General features: G+C 45.8%; 2 protein-coding genes across 10 annotated transcripts; one reads left to right on the top strand and one right to left on the bottom strand.

The window, feature by feature from the left end:
* Positions 1-1,158: 1,158 nt before the first annotated feature.
* On the bottom strand, positions 1,159-23,806 carry LOC149452238 (uncharacterized). Of its 9 annotated transcripts, none has more exons than XM_089689620.1 (11): positions 23,655-23,806; positions 20,800-21,507; positions 13,074-13,184; positions 11,149-11,208; positions 10,931-11,072; positions 8,057-8,122; positions 5,369-5,461; positions 5,189-5,284; positions 4,054-4,119; positions 3,604-3,672; positions 1,159-1,771 (listed from the first exon to the last, which is right to left on the bottom strand). In XM_089689620.1, exons 2-11 carry the CDS (start codon positions 21,496-21,498, stop codon positions 1,413-1,415), a joined length of 1,761 nt encoding a protein of 586 aa, XP_089545746.1. In that variant the 5' UTR covers positions 21,499-21,507; positions 23,655-23,806; the 3' UTR covers positions 1,159-1,412. The 9 variants fall into 9 exon arrangements, with proteins under 9 accessions (XP_089545746.1, XP_089545742.1, XP_089545743.1 ...); XM_089689616.1 differs by having other exon boundaries at positions 4,054-4,122; positions 5,189-5,287; positions 23,655-23,805; XM_089689617.1 differs by having other exon boundaries at positions 1,159-1,768; positions 4,054-4,122; positions 5,189-5,287; positions 23,655-23,805.
* On the top strand, positions 22,534-23,432 carry LOC149452239 (uncharacterized). The gene is made up of 2 exons (XM_089689588.1): positions 22,534-22,633; positions 22,732-23,432. Exons 1-2 carry the CDS (start codon positions 22,534-22,536, stop codon positions 23,430-23,432), a joined length of 801 nt encoding a protein of 266 aa, XP_089545714.1.
* Positions 23,807-25,189: the final 1,383 nt, after the last annotated feature.

Raw genomic sequence — 25,189 nt, 5'->3', positions numbered from 1 at the left:
TAGTTAGTCTTTTGAAACAAATTTTTTGCCAAAGGTTTTTGAAAAATGCAGGAAAGAAAATGAAAATGTACTTTTTTTTTTTTTTACACACAAAGTTGTCAACGTAAAAGATATTTCTAACACACACATCATAGGCATACTTAGAATTACACCCCAAAACACAATCTGCTACACTTCCCGTGTATGACAACACCACGTGTGTGAGACTTTTTCAAAGTCTAGCCACATAGATGGGCCCAAAATCCAAGGAGCACCTTGGATCCTTCTTTATTTTTCTGACTACCTATCACATTTTTGGTAGCCTTGGAGCACCAAGGATAGTAAAAACACTGGAACTGGTGTGGAGGTGATCAGGGACACTGTGACTCATGCAGGGGTGATTAGGGACACTGTGACTGGTTCAGCCTGATGACATTGTACTGTTGTGGTGGTGATCAGAGAAAACACCTGGCAGCCCTGCCATACAGTATTATCAAAGCAGCAAGCCATTGTACACGATCATCGCTTAGCAGTACAATGTTTTCATAGTGACACTGCACTTGCTGTACAATGTCTTCATAGTGACAGTATGTAAAAAAAAAAAAGTATAACATTTTATTTTAAAATGTTTTTTTTTCTTTTACAAAGTGTCACTATAGTGCCAACACAGCCACATCATTCATTCACAGAGTTCTGTGAATGAATAGACTACAAGTACTTACAGCCTTTGTGGCTGACAGCTTGTAGTTCTCAATGAACTATGAGAGTGCACTGGTGAGCATCCTTGTAGTTCATTGATTCTTCCTGGACTGAAGTTATTGCGAGCCTGTATCGGAGGTATGGGCAGACGGCTACAATGACAATCTGCAGGAGCCTGACATTGCACCCAATGCTTTACAGGCTCCTAAGAAAACAAAAAAAGCAGTAAATGTCTAGTATGTGTATGTATGAATGTGAGTTAGGGATCTTAGACTGTACGTCCCTTGAGGGCAGGAACTGATGTGAATGTACAATATATGTAAAGTGCTGCGTAAATTGACGGCGCTATATGCAGTAAGCACCTGTAATAAGAATAAAAAAGTGAACTTATCCTTTCAAAACCAGAAAATTTAAATTCTCAGATCTGACTTTGACCTTTAGGTCTTGGCAAATTTTGAAGAAACTTGTATCAACCACTGGTTTGTTTTTAACTACAAAAAAGAATTTTATTAAATGAATGTCTGTTCTAAACTGCTTTATAGACAAAAGAAAATGCAATACAGATACCACAAAAGGCTGTGTCCTAATGCGAGCTGAGGTGTAATGATGGTTATGAATCGTCCGTTGGAATTTTCCTGATGCAGATTTGGAATCTGCGACATTGTGTCAGTTGTTACATTGCAGGACATTTAGACGCCTGCCATTGCGCTGCTGTGGAGAGCGTACAGCTCCAGTCACCGTCTTGGTTTTTTTGTGTGCAATCTTTGGTGAGCTGCCAGTTGACATCTCTCTGGGAAGTGCTCGTTACACTGATGGCACCAGTGCTCGTTTGCTTTCGCCGGCCTCTTTGATCCAGTCTGGTCTGATCCCGAGCCATCGGGTTTTATGTTGGGGGCTTTGTCAGAAGAGAGGTTGCGAGGACACTGGAGCAGCAGCGGTTTCTTGGAATATGTCTTCTGGGTCCATCCCTGGGATCTGGAAACATCTTCTGGTATAAAGCAGGATGATGTGGTTCCATCTTGTGCTATCCAGAGCTCAGAGCTCTCTGATTGACGAAAATCATTCCTCATGCCCCATCTATGGTGGACCTCTGCTGCCAATGAGAATGCACAGAGTATTATCTATACTTGGGGGGTAAGTGTAAGGATTAACTTCTTCCTAATCTTCTTCCTAGTCTTCTATCTAACCTGCTGTGTAACACTATGGACGTTTCAGATACTACTTGTGATAATCAGAGCTGATATCTGGCTGAGGAACTGTAAATGTATCTATTCAGACTATTTTTGAACTTCTTGTTCTATAAAAGCTGAAGGTGAATTCTGACGTTACTTTAGGAACTGTACAGTCAGTCTCGGCCTTAAAATATTTCTACGGTTACAACTGCATTGGAAATCAGGTACTTTATGATACAATTATCTGTAATACTTTACTTTGCAAATCATTCTCTGTGTTGCTGTGGATCCTCTTTGGATTTTTGGCCCAGTGGTGTCACTAGGGTAGGTGTCACCTAGTGCGGTAAAACATGATGTCACCCCCCCCATCTTGTCCTCTCCCCCCTCATCTTGTGCAGCCCCCCACCTACTTAACCTCGTGCAGATTTCCTTCCCCCCCATATCCTGTGCACCCCCCTCACCTTGTGTAGCTTCTCCATCTCTCCCTTGCCCCCTCCTCACCTTGTCCTCCTCCTCCCATACTTGTGTATCCCCCCTCTCACCTCATCCTGTGCTGCTTCCCCTCTGCCCCTTACCTTGTGCTCCCCCTCTTCCCTTTGTGCATCCCCCACTTTGTGGAACTTACACATGCTCCTCTTTGTTCCTCCCTCCCCCAGTGCCCTCCTCCCCGAAAATAACACACACCTTGTGCAGCTTCCACATGGCCCCATAGCCTTGAACCTGTGGCTATGGTGCCAGACCTCCTTCAGCACATGAGGTCTTACACTGGTTCTCCAGCTCGTGGTGGGCGGACCAAGGCAGTGTTTTCCAGCGGTCCCAGGACAGATGACAGTGGGGGAAGGAGGGCTCACAGTAAAAGTTGCACTGCTCATGCATGACATGGCCTCCTTCAGGTTCTTCTCAAACAACTTACACTGGAGCGTGGGTGCCTTGTTCTAATGCTAGCTCTCCCTGATCCCAAGAGAAGGGAGAGCTGACACTGTGGGCATATCAAGCACTGGTGGCAGGGAGGGGAGAGCAGGTTGGCGTAGGGCAGGCATGGCTGGGGTAAGACCTGCACTCCTGGCAATGGTGCCCCTCTCATTGTGGCACCTGGGGCACATGCCCCCCCCCCCCAGTTTCAGACCTGGTGTCTCCTTTGTGTCAGGTGTCACCCAGGTGCGGTCCACACCCCCCCCCCCCCCCCGCACCCCCATAGCGACACCACTGTCTTGGCCCAGTTGAGTTTAAGCCCTTCCTGTAAGTTCTGACACTAAGCCCCGCCCCCAGTCATTCAACTGCTTAATGTTAGGACATGGGTAAGTAGTAAAGGCTTTGCCATTTAAACGTTGAAAGACAGGAGCGGAGCTTAGCGTCAACTTGGTCCACCATGTTGAGTCACTATGTCCAGCCTGAGCCAAGGAAGATCCAGACAGACATGGAGATTGATTGAAGTAGAGGTACTTTATACATATTTTAGATCAGTTCGAGATCACCTTTTTTTTTTTTTTTTTTTATATGGTTGAAGTGGATGGACTTTTGTCTTTTTTCAGCCAGACTAAGTATGTAACTATGATGTTCCAAAAGGAAAGCCTGTTCTAAGAGGATTTCCCTCATTTTGGAGACATATCTTCTCACTGAGAGCAAATTTTCCAAATGGAACACAGGTAGCAAAACCTGATCAGGGTCTTAACTATTTCCATCCAGACTTGTAAAAAAAAAAAAATCTTTGGCTTTGGATACACTATAACAAGCCAGTTGAGTTTAGTATCACCTTGTGTGTTACCTTTGGAGGGATCCTTCCTCGGAGGGGGGTCACAAGGCAGCTCTGTGGTGATGTCACCTGAAAACAGAAATTGAGAAGTATGTATAAAGAAAAGCTGTGGAATGAATCATGGTGTCCCTTTAATGTAGCTCCTAATACTGAGCCCACAGCAATGAAGTGTGTGTGTTGGGGGGTCTGTTGTATGCAGTATGATCGACACTTTGCATTGTATACCCTCCTGTAACCTTGATCAAGTATCGCTTTCTTGTTTTATTTTTTTAATTTTTCAGAAACAAGAATAAACACTGAAAGAATGAAAGATTTATGAATTGGAGAAGAATCCTTTGAATAATCTGGTACAAAAAGTGTGGCAAAATGGAAAACATGGAGTAACCCTTTTAAAAATGGGTCTGGAAATGTGAACTGTCTGTGCTGTCTGGTGAGTGCGCATTTTCTCACCAGTGGAGTTTTCTGTCAAGTAAGTGTCCACATTTTCCTCCTTCTTTATGAATTTTTCATCTTCAGCTGCTAAACAAGAAAAAAATGGATTAGAAGACAGCAATGTACAAATGTACCTACAAGATACCTGGAAATCACTGAAGCCTCCAAAGACTTCAGACAATTCTGTCCACCTGGGCTGCCATGGTTTGGTGACTTATCTTATGTCTGTAGGCCCAGGGCTGCTGGTAAGGTAGTACAGCCAGCCCTACTGTACTGGGCCCTATCAGTTCAAAAGTGGGGCCTGGGCAGGAGGGCGCAGTAAGGGGGGGGGGGGAGCTGTTGGTGGAAGCATAGCACCCTGGCCGTGGTATTTTAGAGAAAAATATTCCCCTTTTGCGCATATGCAAGGGGGTAACAACATTTTGTAGAAATTGTGTGCATAACATTAAGACAGGATTGTCAGGTTGATGAGGGCCCAAATTAGCGTGACGGTGACATTTTGCAACTCGCCCCTTCTTGGAGAAAACCCCTCTCAAACACGTTTCATCCTGACGGGCTTAAAGTGGTTCTAAAGGTCCAAGGTTTTTTACATTAATGCATTCTATACATTAAGGTAAAAAAACCTTCTGAGTGCAGCTCCCCTCCCCAGCCCCCCCCCCGCTTATACTTACCTGAGACTCATCTCGATCCAGCGATATGCATGAGAACAGCGGCTCTCCAGGTATCTCTCTCTTCATTTGCTCACACAGCAGCTGGAGTCATTGGCTTCTACTGCTGTCAATCACAGCCTGTGAGTCAATGAGGAGAAAGCAGGAGGCCGAGCTGCGATCTGTGTGTGAATGGACACATAGAGCGTGGCTCGGGAGCGAGCCTGCTCAAGTGCTCCCATAGGCTTGCTATTGGGGGCCCTCGGCACGGGGGAGGAGCCAGGAACACCAAAAATAAGAGGATCGAGGCTGCTTTGTGCAAAACCATTGCTTAGGGCAGGTAAGTATGACATGTTTTTGTTTTTTGTTTTTTTTCTTTTTAAATTAAAACCTTTAGAATCATTTTAGGAAAACAGTAGCCGCAAAATCAGAAGAAGTGCAGAATGAAAACCCAACTCCCCAATCCTTAGCAATAAACCCAATTAAGATCTGCAGTGTGAACTGACTGTGGTGTGTCTGGTGGGCATCTCTTGTAGAATTCGGAGTTTGCGAAGCGTCCATGTTTTCTTCCTTCTTCAGAGACTCTTTTCTGCTTTGCTTCACTGCTGAATTAAGAACAAGAAATGAGGCCGTTGCCCAGCAACGTGGAGGAAGGATGGATCAATGGCAGATTGTCAGAATCTCACCGTGTGTGGTGGAATCGGGGTTGGATTTGCGCTGTTTCTGTCTTTTGAGAGTAATGGATTGCTTGGCTGGCACATTCCGGAGCCCTTTACAATCTGGGAAAAAAAAGTTACAAATATGAATAATAAAACTTGCCATACACAAGCATTTTATTCATCCAGATAACTCGATACACACAACACAGGACGCATATGGAAAACTCTAATGCTGCAGCTATTGTACAGGGGGCCTTCAAAAAGTCTCCGCACTTTTTATACACACACACATATATATATATTATTATGTTTCATCTTGACGGGCTTAAAGTGGTTCTAATATTTATATATATATATGTTTATGTATGTATATATATGTATATATATATATATATATATATATATATATATACACATATACACAGTTGCAAGAAAAAGTATGTGAACCCCTTGGGATTACGTGGAGTTTTGCATGAATTGGGCATAAAATGTGCTCTGAACGTCATCTAAGTCACAACAATAGAAGAACACAGTCTGCTGAACATAATACTACACAAACATTAGATGTTGCCATGGTTTAATTGCACATAACATGTAAACAATTCACAGTGCAGGGAGGAAAAAGTATGTGAGGCCCTAGCTTAATGACTTCTCCCAGAGCTATTTGGAGCCAGGAATGAGCCAACCTTGACTCCAATCAGTGTGATGATATTGGATGTGTTGCTGACAGCTGTCCTGCCCTTAAAAAACACACACCTGTTTTGGTTTACTGTTTCAAGAAGCACTGTCTGATGTGAACCATGCCTCGCAGAAAAGAGCTCTCAGAAGACCTACGATCAAGAATTGTTGACTTGCATGAAGCTGGAAAGGGTTACAAAAAGTATCTCCAAAAGCCTTGATGTTCATGTGTCACGGTAAGACAGACTGTCTACAAATGGAGAAAGTTTAGCACTGTTGCTACTCTCCCTAGGCGTGGTCGTCCTGTAAAAATGACTGCAAGAGCACAGCGCAGAATGCTGCATGAGGTAAAGAAGGATCCCAGAGTGTCAGCTAAAGACCTACAGAAATCTCTGGCACATGCTAACATTTTTGTTGACACATCTACAATCAGGAAAACATTAAACAAGAATGGAGTACATGGGAGGACACCACGGAGGAAGCCATTGCTGTCCAAAAAGAATATTGCAGCACGTTTGAAGTTTGCAAAAGAGCACCTGGATGTTCCACAGCACTACTGGCAAAAATATACTGTGGACAGATGAAACCAAGATTGAGTTGTTTGGGAAGAACACACAACACTAGTGTGGAGAAAAAAAGGCACAGCACACCAACATCAAAACCTCATCCCCACTGTGAAACATGGCAGGAGGGAGCATCATGGTTTGGGGCTGCTTTGCTGCCTCAGGGCCTGGATGGATTGTTGTCATTGATGGGAAATGAATTCCAGAGTTTATCAAGACATTTTGCAGGAAAACGTACGACCATCTGTCCGCCAACTGAAGCTCCGCAGAGGATGGGTGATGCAACAGGACAATGACCCAAAGCATACAAGTCATTCACAAAACAATGGCTGCAACAGCACAGAATACGCCTTCTGGAGTGGCCCAGTCAGAGTCCTGACCTCAACCCGATTGAAATGCTGTGGCATGACCTTAGAGAGCGATTCACACCAGACCATCCCAAGAATATCGCTACACTGAAACAGTTTTGAGAAGAGGAGTGGTCCAAAATTACTCCAGATCGTTGTGCAGGTCTGATCTGCAACTACAGGAAACATTTGGTTGAGGTTATTGCTGCCAAAGGAGGGTCAACCAGTTATTAAGTCCAAAGGTTCACATACTTTTTCCTCCCTGCACTGTGAATGTTTACATGTTATGTGCAATTAAACCATGGCAACATCTAATGTTTGTGTAGTATTATGTTCAGCAGACTGTGTTCTTCTATTGTTGTGACTTAGATGACGTTCAGAGCACATTTTATGCCCAATTCATGCAAAACTCCACGTAATCCCAAGGGGTTCACATACTTTTTCTTGCAACTGTATATATATATATAATTTTTTTTTTTTTTGCTTTCCTGCATTCATTTGTATACATGACCAAACAAAGTTTTAAAAGCATTAGCCAGCCACAAAGTAAAAATGTAAACCAGATCACTAAAATCCTATACAAGCTATAACACAATATTGTCATTACAAAAGCCATTTTAATATTTTTTTAAAGCTGCATCTTTCATTAAAATAATCCCCGTGGTGATCCTGCCATTTATTACCTTATTCAGGAACGTCCTGCTTTAGGGTGACAACACTTTGTCCTTTTCTCCCAACTGTTCTCCTTCTTTGTCACAAACTGGGGGTGGGGGAGATTAACTAAACCTGCATAGTGCAAAATCTGGTGCAGCTCTGCATATAAACCAATCAGCTTCCAGGTTTTATTGCTGAAACTTAATTGAACAAACTGAAGTTAGAAGCGGATTGGTTACCATGTACAGCTGCACCAGATTCTGGATGCTCCAGTTTTAGTAAATCTCCTCCAGTGGTTCTAGTAATATTATGTCAATAAATTAGATATCATTCCTAACATTTAAAAAAAGTAATCCCCGGTACACAGAATCCACTGATATTTCTGTATCTTCCGATTGGACGTTTGGTTCCCTGTGGATCTGTCCTCTCATCTACAACAGATACATTTGTTTCCTGCCGGGCTGAAGTGTTACCTGCGCTGCGGCCTGTGTTGGCGATTGGCTGTTGCAGGGATGGTGGAGTCTTTTCTTGACAGCTGCCTGCAATGAAAACACATCAAGGATGAGATAAAACCGAGTAATAATGGGAATTCTTCATATGTATCCAAACTTGTCACATCTATGAAGAAATCAGCAGAGTATTTTCTGTTCTCTCTCCTCCCAGTTCTTATTCTTTCTGTTGAAACTCCACAATTTGTATTTTTTTCATTTACATTCCCCTGCCCCATGCACCCTGGTAATTGCAGCAATTTTCACTTACCCTCTCTTCCTCCATGGTCCAGCGCTGGCAATGTTGTTCAGGACAACAATCTGTCATTCTGCCCGTTTCCTGTGAGCCCAGCCTGCCATTTCCACCCCTATCTCCCCAGGGGGCGCTTCATCACGCAGGCTGGGATTACTGTTCTCCAGGACTGAGCAGTGCTCACATGTCACTGTATCAGGAAGATGCCTGTTTGCTGTAACTGCTTATAAAGCGTGAGCTGGAATTTAGCTTCGATTTGTTAGTGTATCTAAATCTGCTAGTACAGCTAACATTCCCCTTCCACGCAGACTGACAATGCTGCTGTCCAAAGGTGCCCCCGGTGCTCCTTCATCTAGAGTGGGGGCTAATACAAGGAGGTGTGTTACTGGTCAGATCACCAGGTGAAAACAGAGGTGGAAAAAGAAAGTTAATGCAGCCATCACATCTAATGATTGGTTGACATGCAACTAGCAGATTACATATTTCCCGATTTAAAGTTGTCTCACAATATCTAACAATGAATTCCAAGCCTTGGTTAACCCCTTCCAGTCCGGACACTTTCCCCCCCTTCCAGTCCGGACACTTTCCCCCCCTTCCAGTCCGGACACTTTCCCCCCCTTCCAGTCCGGACACTCCCCCCCCCCCCCCTTCCAGTCCGGACACTCCCCCCCCCCCCCCCTTCCAGTCCGGACACTTTACCCCCCTTCCAGTCCGGACACTTTACCCCCCTTCCAGTCCGGACACTTTCCCCCCCTTCCAGTCCGGACACTCCCCCCCCCCCTTCCAGTCCGGACACTCCCCCCCCCCCTTCCAGTCCGGACACTTTCCCCCCCTTCCAGTCCGGACACTTTCCCCCCCTTCCAGTCCGGACACTTTCCCCCCCTTCCAGTCCGGACACTTTCACCCCCTTCCAGTCCGGACACTTTCCCCCCCTTCCAGTCCGGACACCCCCCCCCCTTCCAGTCCGGACACTTTCCCCCCCTTCCAGTCCGGACACTTTCCCCCCCTTCCAGTCCGGACACTTTCCCCCCCTTCCAGTCCGGACACTTTCCCCCCACTTCCAGACCGGACACTTTCCCCCCCTTCCAGTCCGGACACTTTCCCCCCACTTCCAGACCGGACACTTTCCCCCCCTTCCAGTCCGGACACTTTCCCCCCACTTCCAGACCGGACACTCTCCCCCCCCTTCCAGTCCGGACACTTTCCCCCCCTTCCAGTCCGGACACTTTCCCCCCTTCCAGTCCGGACACTTTCCCCCCCTTCCAGTCCGGACACTTTCCCCCCTTCCAGTCCAGGCCAATTTTCAGCTTTCAGCGCTATCACACTTTGAATGACAATTGCGCGGTCATGCAACTCTGCACCCATATGAATTTTTTAATATTTTTTTGAGACAGATAAAACTTTATTTTGGTGATATTTATTCACCACTGGGATTTTTATTTTTTTGCTATATAAATGAAAAAGTCCAAACATTTTGACAAAAAAGTTTTTCTTATAAAATTTTGCAAATAAATAATCTTTCTTCATAAATCTTGGCCACAATGTATTCAGCTATCTTTTTAGAAAAAAAAACAACCCAAATTAGTTTATAACCAAAAATTATAATTTAAAAAATTTTTTTTTTACATGTTTATTGTATTTTTTTATATTATTATTATTTTTTTTTAACATACCGTCACCCTAGCAGTACAGTGTCACCATAGAGTACTACTTGTGGGGGGTGATGAAGATTTTTTTTTTTTCACACTGATTGCTTTTACATCCATAAAGGCTGTAAAAGCAATCATTCTCCTTCTCTCTGGCTGCATTCTTGCAGCCATTGAGAAATACTGTGTGACCTGTGTGATTGATCACAGCTTGTCACATGGTACAAGGCAGTTGTGCATAGCCCTGTACCATGTGATCTCTGTGATCATTCACATATTTCACACATAGTAAGCAACGATGTCAGGAAGTGACATCTTGTTTACTACTATTCATGTGATCACTGATTGGCCAATCAGTGATCACATGATCGGAACCTCACACAGAGGTCCCGTACAGCAATCAGTGATGCGCGCTCCCAGACAGTGAGACCGTTTATGTACATGGGCCGGACGGGATGTGGTTAAGGGGCCATACAAGGACAAAGTCCTTCAATACATTAGATTTTTGGTTTTGGGTTTAATACCGCTTTAATCCAACAGGCATCACTGGTGAAGGAAGCTATGATGCTTTCCAGCAAGTGCTGCAGCCATGTTTCCTGGATTTGTTGTATTTTGTCTTGCGCCTCATTATGGCTGCAGTGGGGGAGGGTCAGGGGTAAGACCAACGTCCTAATGGACTACTCATAGACTAGTAATTTAAAATGAGGTAGTCCTAAGGAGTGCAGAGTTGGGCGGAGCTGGGAATTCCCTGGCCCTGTGGTTTCTCAGGTGTTCCCAGACCACCAGAGGATTGCACACAGTGTGCTGGCCTGGTCTGCGCTTGTCCCATTAGGGAGAACATATGAAAACTTTGGAGAGGCAGACTCCACCTAGTCTGTGCATCATGCTAAATTTTTGCTCCGCCTTTAATGACACATCATGCAGAATTGTTGACGCATGAATTTTCACTTAGAGTGTTACCTGCAACAGTATGGGATGCCGTGTCCTTTCCATCCTTGGGGCTCTCCAGCATCACCGGCTTATACAGGTCCTCGTGCTCCTCTATGTAGTCCCACTCCTCCATCGTGAAGAACATGGCCACGTCTCCGCATTTGATGGGAACCTGAAAGCCGCAGACTGTGCATCAGCAAGGCGGACAGGACGCAGGACATGTGACTGGTCATGTGACCTCTGCTCACCTCTCGGATCATCTGGTAGAATTTGCTGATGTGTGCGTTCTTCTTCACCACCGTCCATTCCTGAGCAACAAGGAGGAAGACAGGAGGTTCAAACAGACTGAAAGGAGAACTGTCTGTGTTGCCTATTACAACCAGTCATACTTCCTCCATAGTAAGCAGTAACCTGATAGGTGTTTATGTGACGTGTGAATCAATGTGCGTGAGAAACAATTATCTGTACTCGAGGCAGAGGATTTTCCACCAACAGCACTGTGCTCCATATTTCTTCCCTTTCCTTCCGCCTATGACAGACTTACTCATTTATCTTTTGTCTGTAATAAAAAATTCCTCACTGTCATTTGGGATCCTGTCTCTTATATTTTTGGAATGAACCAAAATATTCATATCTATATTTCCCTTCCCCCATCTCTAGTGACCTGCGGGTGTCACTTAGACATGTGCAGAACGAAAAAAAAAAAAATGTATTTCATTTTCATTCGTCATTTAAATAATTTAGTTTAGTTATATTCGTTAAATTTGATTTCAGAATTCCTTTAGTTTTGTTTATTCCTTTTCAAATTCAATTAAAAATGTTTTAATTTGGTCAAATTGGATTCAGTTCGAGCGAATTCAAAAAGATTTGAATTGCCATTCATGTTTATTCTATTCAAAATTCGGAAGACGGTTATATTTTATTTTACTCTCTAGTTTTTTTCTATTCTATTCTTTTATTTTCTATTCTGTTTTACTCTATTTGAAATTCGACTTTCAGAAGGCGGCTATATTCTATTCTGTTTTTCTATTCTAAAAAAAAAATAAATAAAGGGGGGGGGGGGGGGGCGAAATTCCTCTTTAAAATAGAACTTTAGGTTCCAAAGTAAAAATAAATTTTAATGCAGAAGAGACACGATTTGTCTCTTCTGCATTCAAGTTACTTACCTGCCTATGCGCCCCTGTAGAGTGAGCTGTGCATGCGCAGCTCACTGCTATACAAATTTGGCAACGCCGACTCTGACTGAACTCCCGCGCATGCGTGGAAGTGATGTAACCCCTGCCCGGCCAATGACAGAGGCAGGATGTCAGGCCCCGGAAGATGTCAGCAGCTGGGAGATCCGGGATGCCGCACCGCTAGATCGAAGGTGAGTATAGTTCTGCTTTCAGTTCCATTTTAAATTATTCATGCCCCTAAAGAAGGAAATGCATTCACTTTAAAGAGGAACTTCAGTCCCTCTTTAGTGACTCCGCCACTCCTCCTTCGGCGACGCGATTACAGCATGAAGGTAGATGTGCTGAAGGGCTCTGCCCAGCCTTTTTGCGTCCTGGCCGAGCTCTTTGGGACATCTGTGCACACGTGCCTCCTGCAAAGACAGCAAATGTTCAGGATTTCTATAATAGCTGTCTTTGCGCATGTGCAGATGCTCGGAGAGACCTGCACGTGCGGGTGCTCGGAGAGACCTGCACGTGCGGGTGCTCGGAGAGACCTGCACGTGCGGGTGCTCGGAGAGACCTGCACGTGCGGGTGCTCGGAGAGACCTGCACGTGCGGGTGCTCGGAGAGACCTGCACGTGCGGGTGCTCGGAGAGACCTGCACGTGCGGATGCTCGGAGAAACCTGCACGTGCATGGATCTGCCACAGAGCTCACTCAGGACCCAAAGCCCTGTGGCACATTTGCGCATGCTGGGAAGGGGGTATGGGGGACACAATAGTCATTCTCACCTAGACGAGTGACATATGTTGGGGGGGGCAGGGCAATAGGACATGTAAGCTGGTCATACCCTATAGGATTTTATTAAAAAAAAACAAACTTACCAAGTCATCAAATGTACTGAAACTTTCCTACAAATGCTCGTTTGAAGATCGACTAGTGTATAGTTCAAGGTGAAGGTTGGCTTTAAGGACTGTCCAGCTAATGGCTTGTAATACCCCAACCCTGGACCCCTCTCACCTCTCCAGTCAGGATGGAGATGATCTCGGCAGTCCGGTTCAGCAGGCGGCTGGTCCTTTGCTTCTGGGGGCGGGTGTGAGGAACTTCTGCCATGTGTTTCAATAAGGAGATCTACAAGTGACAGGAACACAGCATAACATAATATATAGTGACTGTCTCATACTCATCAGTCAGGATTGGGATGTACAAAAAAGTATCCCAAAAAGAGCAGAGCTGCATAAACACTATATTAATACAATTGTGTGTACTCTGGGGTGTATTTATAAAAAAACGTGCAGTTATTTATCCTATGAAACTGCACGTACATCTGTTCGGTGCAAATGTTACTAGGCTATCATCTCTCCTGGTAAATTAGGAAAATACCACATTATAGCCACTAGATGGAGCTGAAAAAAATATTACTTTTCTTGGTTATCAGCTCCATCTAGTGGCTGTAATGCAGTATTACCTTATGAATGAAGAACATTCAATATGGAGAAAAACTAGTACATTCAATTTGGCCAGCATTTACACAAAACAAATCTGCATGAAGTTTCACAGGATGGGTAGCGCTACAATTTAAAAAAATAAATACACCCCTATATGTCATAACACTGCATTCATCACACCACCAAGAGGCTCTATATATGTTTGGACTTGCTGCTCTTAGGGTTGGGGTTTAGAAGTGTGCCTGAAAAATAACCGAATTGAAATAAGTCATCTACATAAGTCTTGAATCCCAACTGTATTTGTAGCAGCAGCAACACCTACACCCTCCTGTACAGGGACCTGTCAGATTAGGTAGACCAGAACAAGCATGCATGTCGAGTTCGGACTTCACTGGCTGCATGCTGTTTTGAAATAAAATGAAGAAGAAGGGGATAATCTTGGAGAATTCTTTTCTTTTAGTTTTGGATGGATTGGGGGGGGTCCTTGTCAGGTTCTATCACTCTCTGTGTCCCATTGGCATGACCCAACAACTCCTCACCATGAGTCCTATCCTTCTGCTCTCTCTGCCCTTTCATTAGGGGCTGCCATTCAGGCAAAGCATCATTGGTCAGCTGTGTCCAATCATCACTTTGTTGTCATGTGATCTGCAGCAGCCCCCATGTCTTCAGCTCTGCTGATCGCTAAGGGTGAGTCCAGGAAGGTCTGTGTTTGGCTCAGATCACATGGCCTGCAATTTCTATGCTAAATATATGTGTGTGTGTATATATATATATGTATATATATATATGTATATATATACACACACACACTATACTGCTATTAAAGCAACACTTTGAAAACACATCAGATTTCAATGGGACAAATCTCCTGCTGCATAACTATACTGATAAGGACTGTGTAATGTGTTAGAAACGTAAAGATGCCCCAGAGGACTGAATTCAAAGACACAGCGAAAATCAAAAGGGAAAAAAATGATGCAGCAGGCAAGTCCATTTTGCTGAAATTTAATTGCAGCAACTCAGAATGGTCCTCAGTAGTTTGTATGGCCCCCCACGTGCTTGTATGCATGCCTGACAACCTCGGGGCATACTCCTAATGAGGCCACGGATGGTGTCCTGGGGGATTTCCTCCCAGATCTGGACCAGGGCATCACTGAGCTCCTGGACAGTCTAAGGTGCAACCTGGTGGTGTCAGATGGACCGAAACATGACATCCCAGAGGTGTTCTATTGGATTTAGGTCAGGAGCGCGTGGGGGACATTCAATGGTACCAATTCCTTCATTCCCCAGGAACTGCCTGCATACTCTTGCCACATGAGGCCGGGCATTGTCGTGCCCCAGAACCCACAATGGGTCCAAGGATTTCATCCTGATACCTAATGGCGTTCAGGGTACCATTGTCTAGCCTGTAGAGGTCTGGCGTCCCTCCATGGATATGTCTCCCCAGACCATCACTGACCCACCACCAGAACGGTCATGCTGAACGATGTTACAGGCAGCAGAACGTTCTCCACGGCTTCTCCTGACCCTTTCACGTCTGTCACATGTGCTCAGGGGGAACCTGCTCTCATCTGTGAAAAGCACAGGGCGCCAGTGGTGGACCTGCCAATTCTGGTGTTCAATGACAAATGCCAATCCAGCTCTATGGTGCCGAGCAGTGAGCACAGGGCCCACTAGAGGACGTCGGGCCCTCAGGCCACCCTCATGAAGTCTGTTTCTGATTGTTTGGTCAGAGACATTCACACCAGTGGCCTGCTGGAGGTCATTTTGTAGGGCTCTGGCAGGGCTCATCCTGTTCCTCCTTGCACAAAGGAGCAGATACCGGTCCTGCTGATGGGTTAAAGGACCTTCTACGGCCCTGTCCAGCCCTCCTAGAGGAACTGCCTGTCTCCTGGAATCTCCTCCATGCACTTGAGACTGTGCTGAGAGACACAGCAAACCTTCTGGCAATGTTACGTATTGATGTGTCATCCTGGAGGAGTTGGACTGCCTGTGCAACCTCTGTAGGGTCCAGGTATGGCCTCATGCTACCAGGAGTGACACTGACCCTAGCCAAATGCAAAACTAGTGAAAAAGTCAGAAAAGATGAGTAGAGAAAAAAATTTAATTGGCCTCCACCTGTAAAACCGTTCATGTATTGGTGGTCATCTCATTGTTGCCTATCTAGTGTACCTGTTGTTAATTTCATGAACACCAAAGCAGCTGAAACTGATTACCACCCCCCTTTGCTACTTACCTGACCAGATCAACATCCCAGGAGTTTCACTGACTTGATGCTAGACTCGGATTAAAAAGTTTTGTGTGTGTGTCTGTGTGCACTCAATATAGTCAATGAAAAACTCCCTCTGGAGAAAACCTAATATATGTGTATGTCAGTTTATATATACAATATCTCCCAGAAGTGAGTACACCCCTCACATTTTTGTAAATATTTGATTCTATCTTTTCATGTGACAACACTGAAGAAATGACACTTTGCTACAATGTGACGTAGTCAGTGTACAGCTTGTATAACATGTAAATTTGCTGTCCCCTCAAAATAACTCAACACACCGCCATTCATGTCTAAACCGCTGGCAACCGCTGACGCACGAATTTCCAACAGCAGTCACACTGCTGGTGATATGTTGTACTTGCCTTAATAAATTGTCCTGATTGTGTTTTGTGCTACTGTTTATTATATAAGGGGGAAAAGAGGGGTGGAGGCTGTCAATAATTCTTTACCTGATTTTAACTTTAGATCAATCACATGATGAAAAATGACTGCTTATTGGTTGATATGGAACATTGCTATATACACATAGCCTTTGCTTTATTCAATAAAGTCAGTGTGGTTGATGCAGATATATCATGGAACTTGTGCAGTCAGAATAGAAGAACTACATCTGCTAGCAAGGTGACCTTTTCTATGGCTGCTGTATGCAAGGATCCCAAAAAGTCCATTCAGTGCTCTGCCTCTTCCCCTATACAACCTGGATCAGATGCCCAGAGCTTAGCTTGAATAGAACAATGCCTAATTCATTGACTACTAGAAACTCTGGTCTGGCTTACTTGTCCTCCCCGACCACCATCATCCAACTCTTAAGAGTGATGTCCATCAATGTCCTCTTCTGCTGGACCACCATCATCCAGCTCCCAACAAAGGTGTCCATCAATGGCCTCCTCTTCCACTGGACCACCATCATCCAGTTCTAAATCACGATGTCCATCAATGTCCTCCTCTTCCGCTGAACCACCATCATCCAGCTTTCAATAGCGATACCCATCAATGTCCTCCTCTGCCACTGGACCATCATTATACAACTGTCAACATCAATGTCCTTCTCCTCCACTGGTCCATCATCATCCAGCTCTCAATAGCGATGTCCATCAATGTCCTCATCCTCTCCTGGACCACCATCGTCCAGCTCTCAATAGTGATGTCCATCAATGTCCTCATCCTCTCCTGGCCCACCATCGTCCAGCTCTCAATAGCAATGTCCATTAATGTCCTCCTTTCCTGGACCATTATCATCCAGCTATCAAGAGCAATGTCCATCAATAGCCTTCTCAGCAACACATAAGAAACCAAATTTCACCCAGCCTCAGGCTTCAAATTCGGGAATACAGTGCCTGTTAACAGACTCTGAACACCCCAAACTCATTTTAACAGTCTACAAATAATGCTTGGGTAACCTCAGCCATATGAGGCCTATAATGCTTCCCACCCTGTAGTACATGCTCTATGAATTCCATATGGAGACTGATGACACTGAGGAACACTAGCTGGGGCAGTTAGACTCCTGGGTGGCTCAGTCAGTTAATCACCAGACAGTTCCCTATTGTTTTGGAGAACTGGGTTTGAATCCCACCGCTGATGTGCTATGTTAAGTTGAGGATGGTTGGAGAGTATTGCATCTAATTTATTCCCACGTCTTGTGTTACGTAGACCTGATGAGGACATTGAGATGCTTTGCTGTTTAGGCTGAGAGTTGGCTCAGAGGGTTAGTAGCCAAGAGCTGATCCAGCAGTGGTGTTGGAGTTCCTGGTTCTGGTCTCGGTGCGGTCTCCTTGGAATAGTCACTAATCCCTGTTAATGGGGATGACTAGGACTATACAATATAAAGTGGCTGCCTGGCAGCCACTATAAAGGAGGGTCTTATTTTTCTGTGGTCCGAGAAACTCCCAGCTGTAGGGGCTTTTCTACAGCTGGGAGCCCAGTGATAAAGTGACCTGTGGGGATTCGATCCAGGGTCTCCAGCATGAGAGGCAGAGCAGCTACCCCCTGAGCCAGCTGGCTGCCCGCCCGCTCTGATACTGGATGGTGTCGGTAGTGAGTATTGACATTTGGGATCAGATAGAGGACCAGCAAACCAGGCCAGAGATACTGGTGGACACTGAAGGTATTGCAGGAATTGAAAAGAACTTGCAGAGATGGCTTTCTGAAAATGTTGGTTACCCGGCTGTCATGACCATGTTCTATATCACCGGCCCCAAACAAGGAAGCAAACCAGGCTACCTCCAGATCAGAACCGATTACAACCCTGGGATTGGCAAATTCAAAACTACAAGTCAACAATCCATATCTCTCTGTTGACTCTTTTCCATGTAACTAAAACCATGTATTAAAGTGTGTCCCGACCAAAAATGTTTTGAGTTTAAATGGAGCGTGGAACGATTACAACCTCTCATAGGTTTTTATTATGATCTCTGTCCATATTGTCATCAGGATAGGAAGTGATGGGAAATCCTTCCATTTACAATTATCACCAGAACCGGAATAGAGGTTAAAATTTCTAATGGGGACACTAGTTGTTCCAGTGTCAAGTGTTGATCACGTTGTACAACTTTTCTTATCACTTCCTATTGTGTACTGTAGAAGAGGAAGTAAAGGGAGGAAAATCACCCCCAATGGAACACGGAGAGAATAAAAATACTGGCAAGGCTCCACACTCCACCAAAAAAAAAAAAAGTTTTGCTTTTACATACACTCCCAAAGAGAAACTTATGCAGGCCATAGACGGTTCGTTTATCGGCCAATTTTTTGCCCGAAAGAATAATCCACCGACTGTTGTACTGTTGCCCACTACGCAATGGCATCGGCCGATTTTCACGGTTCCTCCTCATTTCTTTTTTCAGTCATGCTGAAAACTTTGTGGAAAATGACTGTTTTTGACAATCATTGGTGGCAACAGAGTGACTGATGTCTCATTTTTCGGACCAAAAATCAGCCCATAAACGAACAGTCTGTGGCCTGCATTATACTTCCAATTATTTTTTTCACTGGGTGATCTCCACTCACCGGCCACTTTTTTAGGTTCACCTTGCTAGTACCGGTTTGGACCCCCTTTTGCCTTCAGAATTACCTTCATTCTTCATGCCATAGATTCAACAAGGTGTTGGAAACATTCCTCAGAGATTTTGGTCCATATTGCCATGAGTTACTGTTGCCTTTCTGTCATCTTGAACCAGTCTGTTCATTCTCCTCTGACATCAACAAGGCATTTTTATCCGCATAACTGACACTCACTGGATATTTTCTCTTTTTTTTCTCTGTAAACCCTAGAGATGGTTGTGCACGAAAATCTCAGTAGATCAGCAGTTTTTTAAATACTCAGATCAGCCCCTCTGACACCAACAACCATGCCATGTTCAAAGTCACTTAAATCCCCTTTCTTCCCCATTCTGATGCTCTGTTTGAACTTCAGCAAGTCATCTTCACCACATCTAGATGCCTAAATGCCATGTGATTGGCTGATTAACAATTTGTGTTACCAACCAATTGAACAGATATACCTAATAAAGTGGTCGGTGAGTGTACTCTCATGCCCAGTGAATCCAGCATTGTTCTACTGTAATCCACCGCTGCGCATCCCTGTCCCACGCCGGCATCTAACATCTCACTCTCTCTTTCTGGTTCTTGCATCTTGCATTTGGCCCCACTAAATCCTCCACTCCTCCCCTAGGTGTGGAGAAAAAAAAAAAAAGGTAAATAAAGACAAAAATGGCTTATTTATATTGTGAAGGGAGGGGCACGATATGTGCTCATTGTTTACAACGGTCATGTGATCACTGCGATTGGTCACAGCAATCACATGGTACCAGAGCCGGCCCAGTAAAATAATCGACTGGACATAATGAGTGACAGATTGAGCCACAGTGTGGTCACTAGAACGTGTAACAGGCTTGTGACTGAGACATCCACACAGGATGGGAAAGCACCCTAATGGCCGTCATTTTGCTATAGGCCGGGTGGGATGCAGATAAGTATCTATTATTTCTTACTCAGATGTGTGCGTTGCAGTGTGTTGGGCCCTCAATGCACACCCATATATCAGAAAACACTCACAACCCCACTGAAGAGCAATGGGAGCACTGCAGAACACGTGTGAGTAACCTGCTGGTGCATGATGTGCATCATACCAATCGCTCCCATGAACCAGGCTTAAAGGAATAGTCTACTTTCTGACCCAGCCGATCCCCCTCCCAAAATTCTAGTACATAAGCAACGGAAACAGATGACTGAAGATGAGACACAGAAGATACAACATCTAAGTAAAGATTCGTTCACACAGGAGTACTGAACCATACACACGTGTGGGATTCAAAGGTGTTCCGTGTAGCTCGCCTGTTCCAATCAATAACAAGCGGCCGACTGCACAGATCTCCAAGAACATCCCAGAATGGACATCTGTGCAGGACCGATTCATGGATCACAATGCAGACAGACTGAATCCTGATCCGTGTATCAGGCCCGCATGGATGTACACCCTGGGATACGCTTAGAGATCTGTGCCAGCCTGTGTAGCCAGCCACCCGTCAATGATTTGAACAGGCCATCTGCACAGAACACCGGTGCATCCCGCGGGTAAATGGCCCTTCACACACAGGTATGGATCAGTAGGCTAGTGTGAACTTATGCCCTGAGGGCTAGTTCACACCACATGCAGTCCAGTGCTTTTTTTTCTGCATCCAAAACGCATAGAAAGTAGGTTACATGGTTTTCAATGGCTTAGTTCACACCAGTGCTTGCAGTTCCAGTGCATTCTGATTCCAGAACAAAAAAATAGAACTGTACTGGTTCTACTGTACTGGAATGCAGTAAAACGCGTCAAAAACACACCGAACCCCAGTACACTGGGGAAAGAAAAAAACAGAAAGAAAGAGAAGAAAAAAAAAATCATCTGGAAATGCAACAAAAATGCACCGGAATGCATTAAAAACACACATGCAGACCGCATCCGGAATGATCTGGAGAGCGTTTTTGTGGCATGAACCGGCCCTTACAGAAAATGTCCTCAATGATGTCATCGACTAACCAGAACTTTCTCTAGAGAAGACAGGGCCTCTTTATTCTCCGTTGTTGGGTGTGTCTTGGAAGGCTCTTTGGGTATTTGTGTTGACCAATCATAAGTCCAGAGTCCCGGTCTGACCTTCAGATCTCTCTGGCGGGAGTCCGGGGTGAAGACCCCAATGAGGCGCCCGCTAGAATCAAATATCTCCTCCTGTTTGTTACATCTCTCCATTAGACTTGTGTTGAGGGATACTGGACGTGTCTTATCATTGTCCACCTTTGTCTGTGTCGCCGCGTCTTTTCTCAGGAAGCCGGGCTTGGACGTGCTGACGTTTTCACATCCCGGGGCGTACGTCCCTATGACTTCCAGGCCCACGTGGGCTTTTCTGGCCTGTGGAGAGAAGGTCTTCCAATCCGAGGACAGCTTGGGATAGACCCCGGGGAAGACGGTCGGTATGGCGTCATGTTTCAGTACCAGCCGGCAGCCCACTGTGGTGTAGCAGCCCGGATCGAAATGGGCTGAGCAGATTCTGTATTTACCTGTTTTTGCCGCTTCTAGAATTTTGGCAGCGAAAGCGTCGATATCATCAAAGTTCTGACTGGTCTGCTGAAGCCAGAGCTTTATCCGGCCGAGCTCCCGTGGGAAGACGTGCATAGTGAGAAGAGGGTTGGAGGACTTCATGCTGGTGTGGTGCTTACAGCCCTTCACGATGCAGCTCGGCATGGCGGCGGCCTGGGAGGGAGGAGATTAAATACGTCTTATAACAGGTCATGAATCAACAAATACATATTTATGTGTTTATTAAAGCTGCACTCTAGGTAAACATTATATATATATATATATACATACATACATACACATACATACACACACACACACATATATATACATACATACACACACACACACACACACACACACACACACACACACACACATACACACAACCATTAACCACTTCAAAACCAGACTGTCCCCCCCCCTCCCTCCCCTCCCTCCCAGGCAATTTTTCAGATTTCAGTGCTGCCACACTTTGAATGACAATTACTCAGTCATGCAACATTGCACCCAAATTAATTGTATATCATTTTTTCAGACAGATCAGATTTTTTTGGTGGTATTTATTCACCACTGAGTTTTTTTTTAATTTTTTTGCTATATAAAAAGCGGAAAAAAAGACAAACATTTACAGAAAAAAAAAGTTTTTCTTAATTTTTGTAAAAATCTTTTGTACGTACAATGAAGGAAATGCGTATTTGCTCCCCTGCTGATTTTGAATGTTTGCCCCTCACAAAGAAATGATCGGTCTAAAAATCGAATGTTCGGTGTATTGTAACACTGAGAGACAGAATAGCAACACAAAATTCAGCAGAAATGCATGTCTAACAAATGATGACTGATCTGCATGTTCATGAGGGAAATAAGTATTTGATCCCCTATCATTCAGCAGGATTTCTGGCTCCCAGGTGTCTTTCATACAGGTAACAAGCTGAGATTAGAAGCAGTCTCTTAAAGGGAGTGCTGCTAATCTCATTTTGTTACCTGTATAAAAGACGCCTGTACACAGGAGCAATCAAACCATCAGATTCCAAACTCTCCACCATGGCAAAGACCAAAGAGCTGTCCAAGGATGTCAGGGACAAGATTGTAGACCTACACAAGGCTGGACTGGGCTACCAAACAATGGCCAAGCAGCTTGGTGAGAAGGTGACAACAGTTGATGCAATCAAACATGGTGGTGGAAAGAAACTGGCCAGGATGTACAGGAAGCTGAAGAAAGGAAGAACAAGAGTGGTCCTATGGTTCCAGGAGTGCAGTTGTGCCTTGCAGGAACGTAGTCAGTGGGACATGCAGATGGGTCAGTTCAGGTGGCGGGCAGAGACGTGATCAGCAACTGGGCAAAGTACTGGTCCAGGCAGCAGTTAGAAATGTGATTAATAAACAAGCCAGGCTCAGGTGCGGCGGTGATCGGGGGCGCCGAGACAGGTGCGGCGGTGATCGGGGGCGCCGAGACAGGTGCGGCGGTGATCGGGGGCGCCGAGACAGGTGCGGCGGTGATCGGGGGCGCCGAGACAGGTGCGGCGGTGATCGGGGGCGCCGAGACAGGTGCGGCGGTGATCGGGGACGTTGAGACAGGTGCGGCGGTGATCGGGGGCGCCGAGACAGGTGCGGCGGTGATCGGGGGCGCCGAGACAGGTGCGGCGGTGATCGGGGGCGCCGAGACAGGTGCGGCGGTGATCGGGGGCGCCGAGACAGGTGCGGCGGTGATCGGGGGCGCCGAGACAGGTGCGGCGGTGATCGGGGGCGCCGAGACAGGTGCGGCGGTGATCGGGGGCGCCGAGACAGGTGCGGCGGTGATCGGGGGCGTTGAGACAGGTGCGGCGGTGATCGGGGGCGCCGAGACAGGTGCGGCGGTGATCGGGGGCGCCGAGACAGGTGCGGCGGTGATCGGGGGCGCCGAGACAGGTGCGGCGGTGATCGGGGGCGCCGAGACAGGTGCGGCGGTGATCGGGGGCGCCGAGACAGGTGCGGCGGTGATCGGGGGCGCCGAGACAGGTGCGGCGGTGATCGGGGGCGCCAAAACAGGTGCGGTGGTGATCGGGGGCGCTGAGACAGGTGCGGCGATGACTTTTGGTAAAGGTGAACTAACCCTTTAGGATTAAACCTTAGTTGCTCCGGCTATCCAGTACTACAAATCCCAGCATGCCCTGCGCCCATAGAGCATGCTGGAAATTCTAGTTCTTCCCATTGTCCATCATTCCTCTCCTAGATCCATAACATTATCTGCCAAAAAATGCTGACCACCACAAGGAGTCTCACCCCTTCCGCCCCCAACATACTGAACCACAGGGACCCCTGACAGCCCACACATGACAGACCTGCAGCAGCCAGGACCGGACCGGAAGTGCCTCTGTTATCACAGCATAGGAAGTCAGGGCTGGCCGCACAGCATGCTGGAAGTAATATAGCCTGGACCTCCTATAAAATGGGAATAAATGTCCTATAATTCCATCACCATAGAGATGGAGAAAAGTCCGAGTGTCTCCGACACGGCAGAGATTTTGGTCTCCAAAAAAATGGCCGAACAATGCAGCCAATATAACGCTTACTTGAGGACATAGCGCCCTCTGGCTGCATTGTTCGGCCATTGCTTTGGGGTCTCCAAAGTGTAGTAAGGACAAAAGACAGCAGGTGGCGCTGATGTGCTAAGGCTTTGTAGTTACACGCGGAAAAGCGGCAGGTGGCGCTGTTGTGATATGCCATTGTAGTTACAAGCAGAGAAGCAGCAGGTGGCGCTGTTGTTCCATATTGTAGCTGTAGGCAGAGAAGCAGCAGGTGGCGCTGTTGTACTATGTCAATGTAGTTGCAAGCAGAGAAGCAGCAGGTGACGCTGTTGTGCTGTCATTGTAGTTACAAGCAGAGAAGCAGCAGGTGACGCTGTTGTACCATGTCGTTGTAGTTACAAGCAGATAAGCAACAGGTGGCGCTGTTGTGCTATGTCAATGTAGTTGCAAGCAGAGAAGCAGCAGGTGGCGCTGTTGTACCATGTCGTTGTAGTTACAAGCAGAGAAGCAACAGGTGGCGCTGTTGTGCTGTCATTGTAGTTACAACCAGAGAAGCAGCAGGTGGCGCTGTTGTGACATGTCATTGTAGTTACAAGCAGAGAAGCAGCAGGTGGCGCTGTTGTACCATGTCGTTGTAGTTACAAGCAGAGAAGCAACAGGTGACGCTGTTGTGCTGTCATTGTAGTTACAAGCAGAGAAGCAGCAGGTGGCGCTGTTGTGACATGTCATTGTAGGTACAAGCAGAGAAGCAGCAGGTGACGCTGTTGTGCTGTCATTGTAGGTACAAGCAGAGAAGCAGCAGGTGGCGCTGTTGTGACATGTCATTGTAGGTACAAGGAGAGAAGCAGCAGGTGGCGCTGTTGTGATGTCATTGCAGTTACACGGAGAACAGCAAACTGCATATAAAAGATATACGGAGCTGCTGTGCCAATCTGTATTACTAACCTAAGGACACCAGATGTCGCTGTTGCAGTATTTTTCTGCTTTGCAGTATTGCGGCCAGTACTGATAAGAGAAGCTAGGGGGCTCTGCATGTTAAAACCGATTAAAAGGGATTGAACCATTTTATTATTTTATTTATTATATTACATTTGATACACCTGGATATAAAATGTATCCACTTCAGTCCCAACTCCTTTTGTGCTTCTTTCTGTGACTGAGAGACAACACAAATTCATTCAGGTGAAGAAGGATATGAGAAATATGACATTAGGGGGGAGGATGCTGGCCATGTACATATTTTACACTTTTTTCTGTAATTATAAATTAGTGGCAGATTGCAGGGGGTGTGGCTCAGACAGCGACATAACGTGAAATTGCTGTACTTGTATTCCCAGAAATGCTGGATG

The sequence above is a fragment of the Staurois parvus genome, unplaced genomic scaffold (assembly GCF_062004578.1).
Source record: "Staurois parvus isolate SC_StPar_1 unplaced genomic scaffold, SC_StPar_1.0 ptg000487l, whole genome shotgun sequence".
Taxonomy (NCBI): domain Eukaryota; kingdom Metazoa; phylum Chordata; class Amphibia; order Anura; family Ranidae; genus Staurois; species Staurois parvus.
Note: the sequence above shows the minus strand (reverse complement) of the source record. Positions and strands in the feature narration are given on the sequence as shown.